We start from the raw sequence: 14662 nt of genomic DNA on the forward strand, positions 1-14662 counted from the left end.
TAAATAATAATAGAAAAGCTCTTATGGATTCAATTTGACATTTCGGTTTAAGTGCATCTCCCTGACGACTCCACGGTCAGCAGGAAGCCGTGATGCCATTCAGTCATTAACAGCAGGAAAAATCCATTTACAGGCAGCAGAGAGCCAGCTTTATTAGACCCTCGTAAAATGTCATTTTGAAATTAAGTGCCTCCCACTACTCCTAAAAGCAAAATGCACAACATCATTATTTAACACAAAAGTTTGTAAAACAAATCTGCAAGTTTTCTGCCACCCATTAGCAGACAAGCGCTCTTTCATCCCTCAGTGTAAGAGACGCTTCTCTTTCCGTTTGACACGAAGCATCATAGCTGGACGGATTAAAAGGCAGTAGAGGCGGACAGGGTGAAACCAGAGAGAGGGGAGATCAGACAGAGGAGGAGGAGGGGAGAGGGAGGGAGGAGGAAAGGAAGAGAGTTAAATGAGAGGCTGAGAGGAGATAGGAACAGAGAGAAGTAATTGAAAAAAAGTTGAAGGGGGAAGACGAAGTCGCCGAAAGGAAAATCTGTATCATCTAGAAAGGGGAATAAGATGTAAGAATTGGAAAGCAGGCACGCAGTAAAGATAAGCTTATGAGAAATAAATAATAGAGGACATTCAACCCAAAGTGAATGATCCGAAGGTGAGGAGACAAAGGAGGGAAGTGGAAAAGGCTCAAGGGGGGGAAGTGAATAGTAGGAGAGGTTTTAAGAGGCTTACAAAGAGTGACACCTAATCATGGGTGCAATCTAAGCTCATTTAAATTAATTGAAGCTGCAGGAGAGATAACTCAAGGTAGATAAGGCGCTCTACTTCAATCGTGTGCAAAACAAGCTCCTTCAAAATAAGAGCGTGCTCCTCACCGTGCTTGTCGATGAGCAGGGCCAGGTACTCGGTGTGGTAGGAGCTGACGTAGAGCAGCAGAGCCGGACTCTGGTTGGTCCTGAAGCTCAGAGAGACGTTCTCTCCTCTCAGCGTCAGGTCCGAGTAGATGGAGGACGGCAGGGCGCTGCTGTTCCTGCTCAACTCATACGGCTCCTTGAAGGTGTAGCGCACCGACGTCCCCGACTGGAAGCTGGCCGACAACTCTGGAGAAGGTTCAGTTTATTAGAAATGGAGAGGATTAGTAAAGGCTGATTTATTCAGATGTATAAACCCAGTGTTCTTTGAAAACAAAAAACATAAAAAGATATGTTTTCTGTTCAGGACAAAAGTTTCATCAAATATTTAAAATAATAAAATAATTGAAAATAATAAAAAACGGATATTTAAATAATGAATTCATATTTGTTTTTAATACAAACAAGCATTAATTGAACCTGTTTTTAGTCGTTTTTATTATTATAAATGTAAATACAAAGATGCTTTACAAAGATTGAAAAAAGAAAGTCAAATTAAAATAGGATTTTTGGAATAGATACCAGCAGTTGTGTTGAGTCGTCTAAAGTTCAATGTGCTGATGCAATAAAAGTGCAATTGCCTCTGAATCATATCCGGATCTACTTAACCTCCTATCAGCAGCGTTGATTTATGAGGTCAGCTTCAGAGGCCTGGATGTCTTTATAATTACTCTGATGCCACATGATTGGTAAAGACTTCTTTATGAGTGTTACCCGTCAAATGGTTCACTGAAAATATGGCCCCCTCCAAATTGACCTCATACCCCAGCCTCAGCCTCAAACTCATTTCAGACATCGGTTTGTATGATGGTGTATCTTGCTCTGACACCAGCACTGTGTACATGTGCGTACCTGTATGGCAGAAGACTCCAGTGTACGCCGACAGGCCGCAGTCACAGTGGAAGCCGCTGGCTCTCTCCACACAGCGGCCCTGGTTCTGGCACAGCGAGCCGTAGCTGCTGCAGTGACCCGGGCAGCCGGGCCGGACCCCGGGGGTGATCTCCGCCCGTTCCTCCAGGTCCAAGGTGATGCCGTTCAGCTGCAGGGAGCGGATACAACCCCGGAAGCCCTTCTGCCTGGACGCTGTGCCTCCTGAAACACACAGAAACACACTGCATGAACAAAACATCGGGTCTGATCCCAACCACTTTTCTCCACCAAGTTCTGGGCTCACGAGGGCCGCCTGAAGCGCTACAAACACTCACTCCTGCCCAAAGGATGTTTCCCTTTCCTGAAGTGTCTTATATAGATTTGTGTGCATGTAAATGGTCAGCATAGGGTCAAAGTAAAATGTAATAAAGCTCTAGAAAAGGTTCTGGTGGATTTGCCTTCCTAGTATTCTGCACATATCCAGCTTAAAATCATTTCTTGGAAGGTGAGATTATTTCTAAAAAGCTTATATGAGGGATTTTTTGAGCAAAGTTTAAAGCAAAGATCAAAGAGTCCAAATGCAGATGAACTTCACCTCTGACCAAATGAGACCTTCAACATCAGTGAGAATTTCAAAATTCAACCTCAGCTCTAACAAGGCGACGGCAGCATCTCTACAGGAGATCCCGCTGTGAGAGCACACCCTGTACATACAGGATGAGACCACATGAGAGAGAATCTGCAAAAACAATTAGTGAAGTGGAGATCAGACAGAGCATCAAAGGCAAAGTGTGGCTTACAATACAAAGAGCCTCGACCTACGGGCACAGAAAGCAGCGAGTCAGAAGAGAGATTTCACTGAAGACTGCGGAGAAGGAGAAGAAACTCTGGAGCAAAGTTTCAACCACATGTCCAACAGTGCAGCATCTGCTCTGAGAGGAAATAAAAGAGGGATATCATGCAATAAAAGATAGATTTGATCGGGCTTTCTGTCCCACATTCAGAGCCATTTGTCACATGTTTCTAAAGTTGAAATCAGATTGTTAAAGGGCCCATATTACACTAATTTCCAGAATCGTATGTAGTGTCTCTACTGGGACATGTCTCCCTGCTTTAATGTTCAAAAAACTCTTTATTTTTCTCATACTGCCTGTGCTGCAGCACCTCTTTTCACCCTCTGTCTGAAACCAGAGCCCAGTCTGCTCTGATTGGTTAGTTGGCCGGCTCTGTTGTGATTGGTCGAACTTAACAGAGGAGTCCAATGGACGCGTTTCAGGCAGAGGGGAAGTGTGAGGGAAACTCCCTCTGGAGGAAATGTTAGCCTTTGCAGACCATTTACATGCACCAAAACCTATATAACACACTACAGGAAAGGGAAATACCCAATAAGCATAAAGGGTCTCTTTAATTTTCATTAAATCGCCATTCAAGCTTTTGTTTCTCTACACACTAACTATCAATGTCTGCCAGACTAAAAGCTTAACAGTTTGGTCAAAACTCTTTCTTTTTGTTTTTAACTTATTTTTTATTAATTTCTTTCAACAAACAGTGTCAGGGAACATCGTACATACATAGTTAAACCATCATCTTTAAATCAATGTCCTTACTGTCCAGTGACAATGGTGGTGTCCTCTTCTCGTCCTCTATAATCAGTCCATTTTTCACATTTGTCCTCAAATTGTGCCTCTTGTAGTCTCAGTTTATGTGTGATTTTCTCCATTACAAAAATCTCTTCCACAGTGCACATCCACTGCTCCTCAGTCGGTGGGTCTACTTTGTACCACATTCTTGTAATCGTTTTCTTACTGGCTGATAGCAGCACTTTAACAAGATACTCATCCTCTCTTTGTATTATGTCTTGTGTTAAATTCCCCAAGCAGAGTATTTTGTCAAAACCCTTTCTTAAACTAAACAATGGGTTACTTCTTCTTTTAATAATCACCAGTTTAAGATCAGACTCTTAAACTGTGTTCCTGCTTTAATCAAGCGACTCTCTTTCTCACTTCCCATGTCTTTAAATGAAGATATGTGTTTTACTGCATCTCAGAAACAGCCCACACAGCACCAATAAATACAGGTTCTCTATCCAAACCAGGCAACACAACAAGATCTCTGAACGGTTGCTTGCAATGAACGCAGGAATATGTCACCAGGATCTGCTGCGTGTGCGTATCGTACGCCGACACATATGAGGCAATAAAGGAAGAAGAGGAAAAGCAATGCAACGGTGTGTAAATCCATGCAAGACAACAGCAAGGGTCGTAAATCAAAACAATGTAATAAACTACCTGATAAATCTCTGCAAGGAATAATTAAGGCTCATAAATACACGGTTTGATTAACCATGGCTTATGAATCCACGGAAGACAACACTGAACTTTGACATGTGGAGGTCTTCTAATAGCATCATTGTTTATCTTAAATATACTGAATAGAAATCCTCATTTTTCCTTTTGAATAAAGCAATGTTGGGGCTTATGATTGGAAACAAGCTGAGCTGAATGCTTATTTATACACTTCCACGCATTAAATCCATTATACAGATAGCTATCTCAGGGATACTTTAACAGAACGTGCATTGTACGAATCATCAGTGTTAAATCTAAACCCCAACCCCAGTGTGTTAATGGTGTCCAAAAGGTTTTCTGAGACTTCCCTTTGATAATTATAAGCATTATAAACTCACTGGTAATGTGCCTCCCATATAAATGATTGGTTTTCTACAAAAGCATAACAAGACAGAGCACTGTTTTTTCTTGCCTGATGTGAACTGGAGCCTAAAAATCATTTGACTAAAAGTAATTTTATCAAGCTTCTGACTTTAGGAAAAGCTGCAGACACAGAAAGTGCTCAACTGCTGATTCTCTGGAGAGCGATAAGAGAAACAAGGCAAGTAGGAATTAGTGACTGCGAGATGTGCAGAGACAGAAGGAGTCCTAGAAGACTTAAGAAAGGGCCTTAAAGCCTCCAGCAGTGAGACTAATGAGACCACAATTCACACAGAAGCTCACACACACATTTGTTCTTTTACAGGATTTGGTTTTATAACCACTAACAGTCTCTTAGAGGACTGGAAGCAACAAAATAATCAGACCATGGAGAATAAGGAGAACATTTCTCACCTATGCCTGAATTTCTGGAGCATAAATCACAAACAGAGGAATAATGGTTTCAGAAGGAAAGACAAGACATCTGTCACGACTGGATGTTGTGAATACGTCTTGGCCCTGGAAGCACATTTCTACAAACTGTACGTATATACTCTTGTCAAACGTGTCCCCTCCTCACCTATGAACAGCTGGCTGTTGAGCTGCAGGTGGAGGTGTCCGTCAGCCGGAGCCTCCTGAGTGGCGACAGGAAGTCCATCCAGCCGCAGCGACGCCTCTTTGACGTTCCTCTCGGCTCGGACCCGATGCCACCGGTTGTCGCTCAGCGGCGCGATCGACTCCACGTGAACCTCCAGCGGCCCGTTACCGACGTCGAAAGAGAAAACCACCCGAGTGGAGGCTGATGGAGGGGGAGAGAGGGGGGGGACAGGGAATGTTATTGAGTCACTGTGAATCTTACGAGTAATGAAATAAGTACTCCGATTTTTTATTTAAATAAAAGCAGCAATAGTTTAAAAAAATGATCTGCTACAAATAAAAGTATAAGTTATATATATTATATTATAATTTATAGATGGAGCACTTCAATGGTGCAGCTGGAATAGGTTGGCTTTATTTGATTTCCTTTAAGAACTGCTGAGTAGATTATACTAGAATAATGTATTTTTATTTGTATTAATAACTTAACTCTGTAAAGTAGCTGGTAAATAATGCCCTAAAATAAATGTAATGGAGTAAAGAGCACATTGTTTTCCTGCAAAATGTACATAACATCGTCTATAAAGTAGAGAACTAGAGTAAATGTACTTTGTTACATTGCAACACAGCATCTTTAGTTTGCCGAACAAAAAAAATAAAAACATCATGTTTTTATTTCAGTAAAGATATTTATAACTCTAACTAAGGATTGTAATAATACAGTTCTTTGCTTAAACCTTCACAATGACGAAAGATGAAACAGCAGTAGTAACTGTGATGGAAACTTCTGGAGCAATGGAGACGAAACTCAGAGAGACACGAGGAGAGCTGGAACTTTTATGGCAAACACTGAAGGTTTGTTATGGAGTCTACAGCCGGAGAGTTGACAAGACATTTGCTGCAGCCACGAGTTGAGACAGCGGTTGCCCGACCAATTCTGAAGAACTCTCCTGCAGTCCAAGGTTTTAACCAGTTCAGAGTGTATAATCAGCATTCCTCATCAGAGAGAGTAAACAAATATGGACCCTGAATCTAACTAAAGCTGTTGTCCATGGATACAAATGTGCGCCAGTGAACCTACAGTATGTTCCAGATAAGAAGGGCTTCTAGACGTCCCTGAACAATAAACTATCTCATGGTAGCTTGAGCTCAGTCATAGACTGGCATCAACAAAGCACCCAAGCTGCCCCTCCTTAAGGGAGATTACAGCAACCTCAAGGCCACAGAACTATGCCAGGGGAATAGAGACAGAGGAAGGAGAGAATGATGAACTGTGTCAAAGGTTAAACACCTCAGCAAAATAATCGCTAACAGTAACTTCATTTAGAAATTGCTCTCAAAGCTAGAAGGCAATGTTAAACAAGCCGGCAACATAGAAGCTGTATTCAGAACAACCGCACTGACAAAGATTTCCCTGAGGAGAGAGACTTTAGCTGCAGCAGTGTCCCTGAAATGATCTGTGTCTGTCCCTTTAAATCTCACTTCTAACGCAACTTCCTCCAAAACGAGACACAAAGAGAAACCACCACACACACTGAAAAGAGTGAACTGAGGTGACTACATATGACTTTAATACAAGCCGTCCTGAATGACAAACAGTACAGCTGCCCATAAATGTGAACCTGGTACAATCCACAGCCATATAAACACAAGGACACCTTGTTAGGTAATACAGCTATGTTTTAAATTACACAATATATGGTCGGCTATAAAAAAACACCTCTCACACCCAGACACATTTCCATGGCACCTATAAACTAAACAACGCCCTATTGGTTATTGCTGTCGTAATGTGAATGACACGCTGTAGGACCTATAAATGCGTGCGTTAGGCAAGAATCAATCAACAAGAATTAATGGAGGGTCACGGATAAATTGCCGCCTGAGAGTTGATAAACAACCGGTCAGATTAAAAACAAGGCTGCAATAAAAAAAAAGAAGCCCTGCAATGATTATGAGTTCCTTTTTCACAGATTTATCCTTGGTTATGTTTTATTTTCCGTGTTGTGAGAATGCAATGTTATCCCATGTGGGAAAGGTGCATAGTGCATACTTTGTGGGAAGAAAATTGATCAGAAGACAACAAACAAAGAAACCCAGAGCAGAACAGAATGATGCAAACATGCAAGCAACGCCGGAAGAAAACAAACACTCAATACAAACAAGCCTGTCAATAAAAGAATAAACAAAAGCGCATTATTCGATATCAGAAGTTAAAGAATAGCTGAGGGCAAAACAGTTGAAGCCAAGCACAGGGAAACAAATTGTAAGTAAACAGCGAGTAACATATACTTCAAATCTCCTCTTCATACGTCTTCAAAAATATTCACGATAAAAAAATGTATTCAATCTGTCTTTTAAAGGGGCCCTATTCTACTGGGACATGTCTCCATGCTTTAATGTTCAGAAAGCTCTTTATTTCTCTCATACTGCCGGTGCTGCAGCACCTCTTTGCACCCTCTGTCTGAAACCAGAGCCCGGTCTACTCTGATTGGTTAGCTGGCCGGCTCTGTTGTGATCGGTCAACCGCTGAGAGATGTCTCGCCCCTTAGCCGATCATATACAATGTGTTGGAGCTCTAGCTCTCTCTTTACATGCACAATAACCTATATAACACACTACAGGAAAGGGAACCCCAAAAAGCTTTATAGGGCCCCTTTAGGTCTATTTAAGTCTCGCTGCCATACTTTAAATCCCACCACACTAAAGGGCCTAACAGACTCACAGAGGCCCTTTAACTGTGTTTGATTTGGGTTCAGTCTTTGTTCTCCAGCTCTTACTCACAGCTCAGTTCGATCCGGATGAAGTCTTTGATGCCCAGGTTTTCCAGGAACACACCGGAGGAGGCGGTGGTTTTAAACAGGAAGGAGATATCCGCGCTCAGCTCTCCGTGGAAGGTGGGAAAGTGGAGGTACGACGTCTCCTTGTCAAAAAACGCAGCGTTCCAGAAGTTCTCTGAGAAAAGGAAATGAAGACAAATAGGATACAGAATAATCTGGAACTAAAAAACTCAAACTGGAACTCTTTTCTGCAACTTGCATATCGTTGACTTTAAAGATATTATTTAACTCACTGCCAAAACTGTTTATAACAAAATGTCAAACTTGTAAAACATTTCTCTGAAAGAGAGGCAACTATGGGATGGAAATTGAAGACCGGTGCGTTGTTTGAGGTTCGTCTGTCACTCGTGCGGTTTGACATAATAAAGGAAACACAAAGGTGACTTCCATGATAGGAAGGTTTGTATCCATCATGCTGTAACCAGGCAACAAAAGCTGACTTACTGTCACCATGACAACGGAGCGGTCCCACCCTGTAGGCGGCCTCTGACCCCGGCCTCCGGACGTCACCCAGCACCAGAGACCGGACGGGGAGGCTCTCCTTGTGGATGAGCAGCCCCGAGTCTTCAGTCCTGCAGGAGGAGTAGGAGGAGGAGGAGGAGGAGGAGGAGGAGAAAATAAAGATTGAGGATTTGAAATATCAACAAATTCACGCTACTCACAAACCCTAAACTGCGACCATTTGTTTGAAAAATGATTAGTGTGTTTTGTTGCGACGCCCCCTTGTGGCGATGATAATAAATACATTTATTAAAAATAAATATATCTTATTAATAATAATAAAACGACCTCTCCCTTTTGAATGATAATTATAATAATAATAATAATAATAATAATAATAATAATAATAATAATAATAATATGTATAATAATATGTATAATAATATGTATAATATGTATAATATGAATTACTATATCAACATAATAATAATAATAATACAAATAAATATAAAGAATAAATCCTTATTATTTTATTATGATCATAACTATTCATTTAATAATTATAATTATTATGATTGTTATTTGTATCATTATTATAATCACAAGGGCTTTTCATGGAGACATTTAATCATTTTAATCCTAAAATAGTACTGACAAAATGTAAAGCGGTTCAATCTGTCGTAGTAGTCTGATGGAGTACATGGTTCCTGGTACTTAGAGACTTCACTTGTACAGGTTGAAGTTAATAAAAGATAATAAAGAAACAAACTCTGAACTGATCATTGATTTTATGTAAAACGTCTTTGAGCATCAGGAAAAGTGCTAAACAAATGTATTATTAATATTATTATTAATATTAATAAACACACACTGTTAATTCCACATTTGAATGAGCAGAAAAAAGGATTTTGGATCTGAACTTGGACAGAAGGGTGCAGTCTGCGATGTGTTTGGGTAGAGAGTTAGGAGTTTGGATGATGTGCCATAAAGGATGCTATCGCAGTCTTTGATTCTGGATGATTACATGTTTTACTAGCTGCTGTAAACATTGCTGTGTGAGAACATAATAAAAACCATCCTGACATTCAATCCTCTGCATTTTCTGGAACAGCTTCTCCAAAAACAAGACACCTCCTGTCCATTCACACCCACACGCAGCTTCACACACTTAGGATTACCGCCCGCTGGCCTTGTTGCTGAGGCATATATAAATACACGCAGGGCTGGAAGCGAGGAGAGTTTACAGCACTATGCGATGAAATATTGAAGAGCAGACGATCCGCTCTGCAAAAATAGATCTACACAAACTGTTTGTGCCAGGAAATGATATGTGGGGAAAACGCAGGATGACATGAGGAGAGGTTAAACGTTGTTTTGACTGAGCTCGGCTCAAATCATCCCTGTCGATATGTTGTTTGCTTCTCTGCAGAGGTTCTAATGGCTGTAAACCTGCAGCCGCTTTAAGCACTCATGTTTAACGTTCAATACAAATAAATCAAGAGTAGGAGTACAATCAGGAAGACTACTTCTCAATCGAAGGGAATGTCTTGTCGTACATTAAGCAGAAAGGTTACCATTAGCACAAAATACTAACATGGAATCATGCAGTTCAAATGAAATTTCAAAACTCTAAAAGTGATTTTATAAATATTATTTTATAAAAATACAATAAAATGTATTTTCTTAATTGTGTTTTTGTCTTTCCTGATTTAAATGCTTTCTAATCTTTAATTAAATGACTAAATATATATATCATCACCAGTTTTTTAACACAAAGACACCATCAAGGAACAAAAAAGTAATATATAATTAATATCAAACTAAAGGAAGATATTTTATGATTTTCTTTTAAATAATTTGAGGAAAAGGCTGCTTTAACGGACAGATGGCCTTACCTTTATGTCCATTGTTGTCCAGTTAATTAACCGTCAATGACTGCATTATCAAATACTTTACTATTTGATAAAGCAGTCAGTTTACATATCAATCAAAGTCGTTCTTCCTGAGTTATTTACCATTTTCTAATTTAATCGTGCTGTTTCTTTTGCAATGTTTTTGCAGCAGTTTCAGGACAGAGGGCGTAATATGTAAAGCTAGTTTTAGATATCCAGATTTCCCGGATAAAATCTGTGTTTCAGTACCACTCCATGCGGTCGGCGTCACAGTTGCAGTAGTGCTGAGGGTCCACACAGTCTCCCTGCAGGCCACACACACACTGCTGGCTGCCCGGCTGAGCTCCGCCCCAATACGTCTGGACTCGACCGGGACCGGGACCCCCGAGCCACCAGCTGATCGGTGAGCCCTCTGAAACACACACAGCCAACAGCAGCTGATACACATTTGTTGCATTTGAGAAAATTAAGGTCTTTCTATTCTGTTCAACAGGGTGTTTTTAACGCCTTAAGTTTCCATAAAGGTATTTTATTGTGGAAAGACGCGTGGGCTAAGAGAATTGAGGGCTTTACTGCAGAAATACATGTCCAGTTGGTCCTGGAAACAATACTCTAATTCAGATACATAGAACGATTTTTTACAAGGAAAACCCGCGTACTTTTCTGCGGAGACAGTGAGGCTGTGAAATAAAAAGGTGCTTTGTTTTGTCAGCAACATTGCGAGTAAAGGTTAGGCAATTTCAATGCATCACCTCTTTCCAAAGATCTCTAAAAGACCCCTCTACATCGCCTTTATTTCATCTATTTTACTAGAACGTAATCCTGCAAACAGCGCTGAGTGTGCCTTGTAAAGAATTACATGTTATTATAAGCCAGCTATCAAATGCCAAGGAGGTAAATCACCCCCCTCCTTCCATCCATTTTAATCTGAATTAATGGCGGTGTTTGCCACAAGTAAATGTTGTTCTTCACAGCATAGTGGTCGATTAATGAGTTGTAAACTTGATGGAGACAAAGAGAAGTTAATTTAAAAGGAGGAGACGTTTAAACTAATCATACCAAACCCATTTGTCTGGCTCATTGGTAAAAGGAAAGACAATTCTGGGAACCTGATTAAGTTTCCAGCAACGAGCATAAGAATAATTCTGTTTTGTTTAGTAGAGCGGGAAAGATGTGTGAGGCCCCGGAGAGTTAGATTGTTTTTGTACAAAACACCTCATAATTCACTTTGATTAAATGAAACAGACAGCAAAGAAGAAATGTAAAACAACTATCCGTGCGGTTCGCTGATTACAGCTTCAGTAAATCAAATCCTTAATGGAAAAGACCTTCAACAATGATCATTTATATTGGCCTTGTTTAGTCTGAGTTCAAGCTGCCTTGTTTATCCCACTGAAGGTAAATGGAGAAAGCCTCTTAGCAGTATAAAGTCTACAGAGGTAAAAACGGAAAATTCAGGAGGTAAAAAAGCCAGCTGAACGAACAGCCTGTTACCTGGAGTGTTGAGGAGGCGGGACTTCCTGCAGTGGTAGGACAGTTCCTGTTCGCAGTACTCTGATTGGCTGATGGCGGCCAATAGTTGCTCCTCTTCAGTGGAGTAGTCAAAGTGAACTGAGAGCTGGTTGATGTCTGGAGACGGTCGCACTCTGGTCAGCTTGGTATTGTTGTGCTGGATCACCATCCATGTGTTCTCCTCTGTGGACAGAAGAAAACTTTACATTATGGTCAAAGGTATTTTAGCAAGAGACAGGGAGATGATTGTGAGAGAGAGAGAGAGAGAGAGAGAGAGAGAGAGAGAGAGAGAGAGAGAGAGAGAGAGAGAGAGAAGCTTGGAGACAAGAAGGATGGAAGATAAAGTCATCATTTACAGTTATGTACATTTTAATCATGAAAAGCTTTGAGTGATGATGTGTGTGTGTGTGTGTGTGTGTGTGTGTGTGTGTGTGTGTGTGTGTGTGTGTGTGTGTGTGTGTGGGTGTCACCTGTCATGTTGCAGTACACCAGCTGCGGTTTGATTGGTCCGCTGCCGTCCACGTCGATGTAAAAAGGTCCCGACGTGTTGCCGTTGTGTTTGTACGCCTCGCAGGACTGTTCGTACACAGCTGGAGGAAAACAAATCAACATGAATCACATCAACATCAACAACACATGGACACAGCCTGTCAAAGGAGTGTATTCCTCAGGAAACTGAAACCATTTAAGGGGTATCGTATCTTATGTTTTAATCTGGCCCTGCTTTCCATTGGTTACTGTGCTGTGCTGCTGTTGGACTCACGGCTGTGGCAGGTGGCTCCGCTGTAGCCGCTGTCGGAGCAGTTGCAGTGGAAGACGGTCCAGGACTGACTGCAGCGGCCGCCATGTTCACAGCGACTGGGAGAACACCTGAGTGAGAGAGAGAGAGAGAGAGAGAGAGAGAGAGATGTTGACAAAGAACAGACTCATAGAAACAGGTAAAAGAACAAATGGCTGCCAAAAGAGGAACAACTATAACAAATGTGGAGGAACCGAGAGTCCAGGAGGTGAAAGGACATTTTCGCAGTGGCCAAGCGGTGCTACTACACTTCCGTTATAAAAATACTTTTCCTGTTGACTTGCATATGGAAAGAAACGTTTGTAAATCAACGTACTGGGCTCCATGAAGACCCCTGACGATGTTCTTCTTCCATTAATGACCGCCTCCTATTATCAGAAACATCCTGCAGAATAATCAATAATTCATCTGTGATTTCTGTGGGAGTTAAGAAAAGGGACGAGGCGTTGGGAGGATGTTTTAGATGAATTTGTTTTTTAATTAGTTAAAAAAAGGTAGATTTCTGATAGTCTGCTTTGTTCAAAATGTATGTGAGCACATCAACGTAGTCCAAATGTACGGATGTGTATAGTTATTTATTGTAATTGTAAAATGCTTCGGCAATATGTCTTTGTGTTCATGCCTACAGAGCTAGTATATGAATTTGAGAGAGAGCCTGCAAAGTGTATCGCAAAGTTTTAGTCCCTAATTAAATCCCGAGAGACACTTTCTCTGCCTTGTCAAGACTTTCTTATTATCTATTCTTTTATATATATATATACCGAGACAGCAGCTTCAAAATCTATTTTTCTTGTGTTGGCACCTTGAACATATCTGCAGACTCTACTGCCGAAAACCTTTCAGGAGGACAAAAGCAGCCGATGCCAAAAAACACACCTTTCATCCATTATTGTCAAGAGAAATAAACTTTGTTTGAAAAAGCTGCTGAAGGGTCCCTTGTGGTTTTGTGAGTCATTTATCTCTCAATGAGTCAGCAGGCGTATTGTGTTTGTGGACGTGAAAGAATATGATAATAGGTTGTGATGCTTGTCAAAAAAGTGCCTCCAAACTCTCACTTTCCCCACAAAAACAAAGTGTGCTTGAAACGCATTTGAACGTTGTACATAAGGCTTTTCATTTAATGGTCAGAAAGCATTTTAAATTATGTTTACTAAAGCCTATTTGTTTCATGGTTTAATGTGTGTAGGAGGGTCAGGAATATCGTTAATAGTAGGAAGAGAATATGTTTCAGCTTCGGTATTTGCAGGAGGTCAGATGTTCCATTTAGGCGACATGTTGTGGGAGGTTTTGAAAACATTTCTCTGAAACATTTAGTTTCTGATGGTGACAGGAGAGACGATTCAGCCGAACCATTGCAAAGAAGACAGTCCTCTGAGTGAATCAGCATTGTTAATCGTGCCCGGCCTTCTTTACTTTATCGAGGGTGGGGAAAAGCTTTTCAAGAGTTGAAGGTAACTGTAACATTTTTATTTTTTAGACTGACAAACAACTCCCCAAAAGTGCTCTGTTACCGGGACCTTTTTTTTTGGTCTTCCCTTCCCTGCAGTGAGCATTTTGTGCATGTAAATGGTCTGCAAAGGCTAAAATCCCAAAGTTTCCTCCATGTTGTTTGAAACGTAGATAACACCTTGTCTTTTTAATGCCAACAAACTCTACATACAGGTCCAAATAAATAACCTGAACTCAACCTGAACACACAGGTGCAGTCATAATAAAAACGTTGCTCCAATCCCATTTCATCATTCCTCAATTTTTGCTTTTATGAGTGCAGTGTGTTGCTTTCTGAGCGGCTGCTGTTCTACATGGTTGTGTTTAAATGGTTGAATATACAAATGCTTGCTTTGACAGTGTCTGAGTGTGTGTTTGCTAGAATCCAGGCAGGCGTAGTGAAGAGAAAAATGGATGAATGTACAGAATTGGCACCCGGCGCTTTTATATAGATAAAAAGCCCTGTGTCAGCAGCCTGTCAGCCCGCCGGTGTGTGCTTTTTACCTCTATTTATCTCCACACCGCTGCGGTCTTAAGTGAGCTATTTAGTATTCACACTAAATTCCCCTCCTTTTAAACCAAAGCTACGGCCGCCTGC

General features: G+C 40.9%; 1 protein-coding gene across 2 annotated transcripts in view; it reads right to left on the minus strand.

The window, feature by feature from the left end:
* LOC134865798 (contactin-associated protein-like 4) overlaps positions 1-14662 on the minus strand; it is an 80072-nt gene that overhangs the window by 23889 nt on the left and 41521 nt on the right. For both annotated transcript variants that reach the window (XM_063885530.1, XM_063885529.1), the window contains exons 11-19: positions 12541-12647; positions 12248-12367; positions 11760-11960; positions 10515-10677; positions 8377-8504; positions 7877-8047; positions 5076-5294; positions 1770-2009; positions 882-1106 (exon numbers count right to left, since the gene is read on the minus strand). In XM_063885530.1, the coding sequence (XP_063741600.1) occupies positions 882-1106; positions 1770-2009; positions 5076-5294; positions 7877-8047; positions 8377-8504; positions 10515-10677; positions 11760-11960; positions 12248-12367; positions 12541-12647 (1574 nt within the window). The remainder of the gene's footprint in view (positions 1-881; positions 1107-1769; positions 2010-5075; positions 5295-7876; positions 8048-8376; positions 8505-10514; positions 10678-11759; positions 11961-12247; positions 12368-12540; positions 12648-14662) is intronic.

Source organism: Eleginops maclovinus, chromosome 6 (genome assembly GCF_036324505.1).
Source record: "Eleginops maclovinus isolate JMC-PN-2008 ecotype Puerto Natales chromosome 6, JC_Emac_rtc_rv5, whole genome shotgun sequence".
In the NCBI taxonomy this organism is placed as follows: Eukaryota; Metazoa; Chordata; class Actinopteri; order Perciformes; family Eleginopidae; genus Eleginops; species Eleginops maclovinus.